This window comes from Xyrauchen texanus, chromosome 16 (assembly GCF_025860055.1).
Source record: "Xyrauchen texanus isolate HMW12.3.18 chromosome 16, RBS_HiC_50CHRs, whole genome shotgun sequence".
In the NCBI taxonomy this organism is placed as follows: Eukaryota; Metazoa; Chordata; class Actinopteri; order Cypriniformes; family Catostomidae; genus Xyrauchen; species Xyrauchen texanus.
Genome location: NC_068291.1, coordinates 9,156,525 through 9,162,524, shown reverse-complemented (window position 1 = coordinate 9,162,524; position 6,000 = coordinate 9,156,525). Strand labels below are relative to the sequence as shown.

At 36.6% G+C, this 6,000-nt stretch overlaps 1 protein-coding gene across 1 annotated transcript; it reads left to right on the top strand.

Moving 5' to 3' along the window:
* Positions 1-512: 512 nt before the first annotated feature.
* Positions 513-3,809, top strand: LOC127656593 (histone-lysine N-methyltransferase PR-Set7-like). Its single transcript, XM_052144977.1, has 5 exons — positions 513-604; positions 789-950; positions 2,629-2,821; positions 2,921-2,989; positions 3,648-3,809. Exons 1-5 carry the CDS (start codon positions 513-515, stop codon positions 3,807-3,809), a joined length of 678 nt encoding a protein of 225 aa, XP_052000937.1.
* Positions 3,810-6,000: the final 2,191 nt, after the last annotated feature.

The window sequence follows — 6,000 nt, the reverse complement described above, 5'->3', positions numbered from 1 at the left end:
AGTTGAACCTGTTTAATTATGAAGTTGACGATTAAACAATTAAGCCAATTAAGTTTGTGCTTTCCCACTAGTCACATTTGTGTATTGATGGATATAATTCAGTGTAAATCTTAGAAATGCATTAATAGCAGTACCTAAGGTACCAAATTTGCTATTTGTATTTTAACATATTTTGCTTTGAGGACATTATCTTTCTGTGGTGAAGTAGAAATGAAATAGTTTGGTGTATATCATTATTTATATCTTACCTCTTACTGTAATACTCCACAAACATGGAAGCAAAGTGTGATCACAGTTGTGACCAGTGGGATTAAACCCCAATGTAAATCAACATTCTGTCATTATTTAATTTGGAGTCTCTCTCTCTCTCTCTCTCTCTCTCTCTCTCTCTCTCTTTTGATTGAACAATTCTTTCTAAGATATTTTTTACATTGTAATTATGCTTGTTTATTCCATTAATTTTATATAATCGTTTTTCCCTCATGAAAATTGCCCTATGTGTGGAATTCAGCATGCTGGCTATCCGTAAAAGACGTAGAAGACCTCAGCAGGATGCTGAAGATAACATCATATTTGAAACTGAAAAGCCTGGTCTTCAAGAGCAGTACATCAGCAAATATAAAGGCAAGACAATTCAAATATAAGTACTTTGGATTACTTTTGTATTGCAGCTGAACTGTTGAATTAGTAAAATGTTAGTACATTTCAGATATTTCCATTTTTACTTATTAAATGAGATTGCAGACACCCTGTAACAGTAATCAAAATAATGTTTTTTTCTGCTTTAGGCCGTGGCGTTTCACCACTGAATCTTTCTGCAGAGGAGACTTTGTTCTTGAATACAGAGGTGAACTTCTGAGTTCAAAGGAGAGTCTTGAACGAACTAAAAACTACACTGAAACTGAGAGCACATTCTTGTTTGATTTTCAGTGGCATGGAAAATATTGGTGGTAAGTACATCAAGAACTGTTGACTTGATGTAGCAGGGAAGCTCAAAGAGATCTTTTTCTTCAAGAGAGTAAAGGGCCAATTTTACCAATAATGATCATTCTCTCATCATTTACTCATTCTTATTCTATCTGACTCCCAATTTAAGTCATCATTCCCTATAAATCTTTATTCATGAATAACTCCTTTCACATTTGAAATGTAGAGTGCTCTGCACATGTGTCAAGTGCAAACAACCGTAAACCAGCTTCTCTCATGAACTACAGCGGAGGATTTATAGAGAATAATGACATATTTGGGTTGAATTCTCACCCAAAGCTAATTGTATCACTTCAGAAGACATGGACTAAACACTTGAGAGGTACAGGTGCATCTAAAAAAATGTGAATATCATGGAAAAGTTAAAAATTGGAACTTTCATATATTCTAGATTCCTTACACATGAAATTTTTTTTTTTGGTTTTAATGTTGATAATTACAGCTTACAGCTCATGGAAATAAAAAATCCAGTATCTCAAAATATTAGAATAAAGAATTTATAATACAGAAATGTCAACCTTCTGAAAAGTATTTTAATTTATGCACTCAATACTTGGTCAGGGCTCTTTTTGCACAAATTATTGCATCAATGTGGCGTGGCATGGAGGCAATCTGTCTGTGGCACTGCTGAGGTGTTCTGGAAGCACAGGATGCTTTGATAGCGGCCATCAGCTTGTCTGTATTGTTGGGCACAGTAATACCATTGTTAGAAAACCAGTTACTTGTAGTTCTGGCTCTGTGGGCAGGTGCCAAGTCCTGCTGGAAAAGGAAATCAGCATCTCCAAAAACCTTGTCAGCAGATGGAAGCATGAATTGCTCTAAAATATCCTGGTAGACGGCTGAATTGACTCTCGACTTGAGAGAAAACAGTGGACCAACACCAGCAGATGACATGGCACCCCATATCATCACTGACTGTGGAAACTTCACACTGGCCTCTCCACTGAGCAACGGTCCAGTTCTTCTCCTTTAACCCAGGTAAGACGGTTCTGGCGTTGTCTCTGGTCTTGGAATGGAACAGCACTCATTCAGCAATGACCTTCTGTGGCTTACCCTCCTAGTGGAGGATGTCAATGAGTGTCGTCTGGACAACTGTCAAGTCACCAGTCTTCCCCATGATTGTGGTTGTGTGTACTGAACCAGACGGAGATTAAAGGCTCGGAAACCTTTGCAGGTGTTTTGAGTTAATTAGCTGATTAAAACTCTTCTCAGGTTGATATTTCTGTATTATAAATTCTGTATTCTAATATATTGAGATACTGGATTTTTTATTTCTATGAGCTGTAAGCAGTAATCATCAAGATTGCAACAATAATTTTTTATGTGAAATGAATCTAGAATATAGAAAGTTCCACTTTTTGAATGAATTTTCCACAATATTAAATTTTTTTGAGCAGCTGTATGTTTTCCCTTTATAACCTTTTTGAGCTTGAAAGCTTTGGACTCCATTGGCTTACATTGTAAGGACCAAAACACGTCAAAAATGATTACCACAGGAGACAGAAAGTCATATGAGGGCGAGTAAATGATGAGAGAATTATAGTGAACTGTGCCTTTAATATAAAAACAGACTGTAGATGTGAAAAACACTTCTGTATATGTCTTGCATACATTTAATGGTAAGTGTGTGTGTTTATATAGTATGGATGCATCCAAGGAAGACAAGTCCCTGGGAAGACTTGTCAACGATGAGCACAAAAATCCAACTTGCAAAATGAGAACTGTTGAAGTGAAGAAAAAGCCTCATCTTTGTCTATTTGCTGTACGAGACATTTTACCAGGTGAAGAAATCACTTACAACTATGGCGACTCGGACTGGCCGTGGAGAGCCAAGGTACCATAAAGAAAATGCTAGAATTCATAAGCAGCAATATATGATGCCTTTTTCCTGTCATTAATTGCTAATGTGTTTTATGGTCTCATATTTCTCCAGTCTTTAAATGAACCGTCAACAGAATCCAGTGATGTAAAATCAGTCAGCAGTTTGGGCCCACAGAAATCGGTAAGTACAGTTAATTCTGCTTCACTCCTTGTAATGACAAAATGGGTAATTTTGAAGCTTAGAGGCCGGATTTTACAATGCATTAAAACAATATAACTAACTCTTAAAGGAGTAGTTTACCCTAAAATAACAATTCTTTCATTATATTCATGCCATCACAGATGAATATGACTTTCTTTCTTCAGCAGAACACAAATAAAGATTTTTAGAAGAATATCTCAGCTCTGTAGGTCCGTACAATGCAAGTCAACAGGTACCAAATTTTGATAGTCCCAATGTAATCGACACAACTGCAGTCCGGCCATTAATGTCTTCCCAAGCTAAATTAATGATGTTTATAAGAAAATAACAGAATTAAAAAGTTATGATAATCTTCACTTCTGGTCACATTCTTCCCTTCCACGACGCTTAATGTAAGTGTTAACAAGTCAAGTGAGAAGTGATACAAAATTTCTTTGACTTGTCCTCACTTTTCCCTCAACTATACCAGAGCAGTGCTTACCAAAAATAAAACAACTTCGTTAAATTAACAAAACATACATCTTACCTTTTGGCTCACCTCAGTGATGCTTAAATGTCTTTAGGTGCCACAGTTTTTAACATTGACAATGTATATTTTACTCTTGGCTTAAGCTAAATACCTCTTTTATATCTACAGCAGCGGTTTCAATCAAGAATGTCAAAGTTGCGACAACATCATGAAGATTGTTATAATCGCTTTAAAAGAGCAGAGACTGAGAGGAATGAGAGTGAAAAGAAACATCTCAAGCTATTGCATGATCAGGTCACTAAACAGCTGTCACAAAAGATTGCTCGGTGAGTAATATATATGAACACAGACGCATCACAAATAATTAACACCTCAATTTCTTTACAGGTGCTTTTTTGGTACTTTTGAGCCTTTCATTTAGTCCATATGATATTACTTCTGATTATGTTTTCCAGCTGTCCCCGTCACCCACTGAAGTATGCACATCTGATACACCATCACATTCACCACTTAATGTGCCGCAATCCTCATCACCTTTGCCCTGTGCTGCATCCACCGCAGGGAATGGCTTATCACAGGAACCTGAGCCTGTCTCATTAAGGGAGGTGGGTATACACATTTAGTAGACAATCTGTGGATGTCGCCATACCAGTTTAGCTTCTGGTACATGCACATTAATTTGTGTTTGTTTTATGCTTGGGTAATGCAGTTACTGCCTCCTAAAAATGAAATAGAACTCAATTTAAACAACTTTTAACATTTATGTACCCCCCCCCACCACCTGCAACCACACATACATTCCAGTGGTCAAACATAAAATAACAACAGACACGCATATAAACAAACAGTCCAAATAAAATACTTGATGACTTAAAAACATATACAATTAACCAACATACCCCACCTGCCCACATCCCTCAAATTTTTTTAAATGGTCAAAATTAACCTGATAATGTCACATAAATTTGCTGGGAATAAAATACCCAAATACTAAATGCCCTGTTTGGGCCACTGAAAGATGTCAGATGAAAAGCTGTTTACGGGCAGTATGCTGTCAGAGCCAAAGTTTCAGATTTAGACCAGTTAAATAGAATTTAGACCCCAGAGCCTTGCCTGTAGGTAAGGGCTTAATTACCTCGCCAAGCTCCTCCAAGTTTATCTCCAGAATCAATAAAAAATGTTTGCTCAGTCAACAGTTTAGGGAGATCTAATGGTTCCACAAAATTTCTAATATCTTCATCAGTAGACGAAAACATGGAACTATAAAGATCAAGATAGATTTCTTTAAAGTATTATTAATATCAATGGTAAATATTTCACCAGCAGCAGATTTAATTGAGGGAATGGTAGAAAAAGACTCTTTCCTTTATATATCTAGCCAAAAGCTTCCCTGCTTTGTCCCCCGACTCAAAGTATGACAAAATAGTATTATATCTGTATTTCAATCGGGTCAATTCTCTGAGGCCATCAGATGACATTTGGCACTTCAGCTCTGCCTCGGCACTTTTAATATTCCCTCCAACTCCACGAGTTCTCATGCTTTGGATTTTTTGATGAATGAGGCATACTGTATGATCCGACCCCTAAGAAATGCCTTAAGTGTCTACAAGCCACGCCCACAGAAGATAATGAGGACCAGTTGGACTCCATATAAACAATGATTTCGGACTTTAAAATTAGTTGGAACTCAGAATTTTGCAAAAGGAAACATTAAAACACCAACTATATTCTTTTTTTTTTTTCTCTGTATGTGGCAACACCTTTAAACTCACCAGAGTGTGATCAGAGACTAAGATGTATAGTCCCTACCATATGGATTCAAATGTATAGACCCTACCATATGGGTTCAAAAGTCTCCAAATATCTGTAAGACCAAGATTTGTACACATCCTCTGAAGCGTAGATGTTGCTCTAGGGGACTTACACACTTTTCCTTTACTATGATCAAGGACTGAATCCATCAATAGATTAAAGTCTCCTCCCAACATTATATTGTTATAATGCACATTGTTATGTGCAGAAATATTAGCCAAAATCAACCTTTGCCCCTGAATTTCAAAAAAAATAAATAATGACTCTAATTTAACTTTAATCCGTTGGAGACATTTGAATTGTAGATGTTTACTTATCAATGTAATGACTCCCTGCTCTTACTCGAGCCAGCACTAAAGAAAACATGTCCATCCCATATCTTCCCAAAATGTTCAGCTTCCTGCAGAAAACTTGTGTTTCTTTAAGAAACACTATATCCTATTTCTTACGTTTTTAAGAAAATAAATAACCTTCCTTCTTTTTATGGGGTGTCCCAACCATTCACATTCCATGTGAAGAGTGACAATCCACTCATATTAGTATTTGACATTAACATAGTAGAGAAATTAGATAAAAATGTAATTATAAAGACCACATTCCACATTGGTGCAACAATCAACCCCGAACTTTCCCCAGCAAAAAAAAAGAAAAACATGTGCATTAACCCTGCAGCACAACATCACCAATTGGTGTCCATCCCTCTAAACTC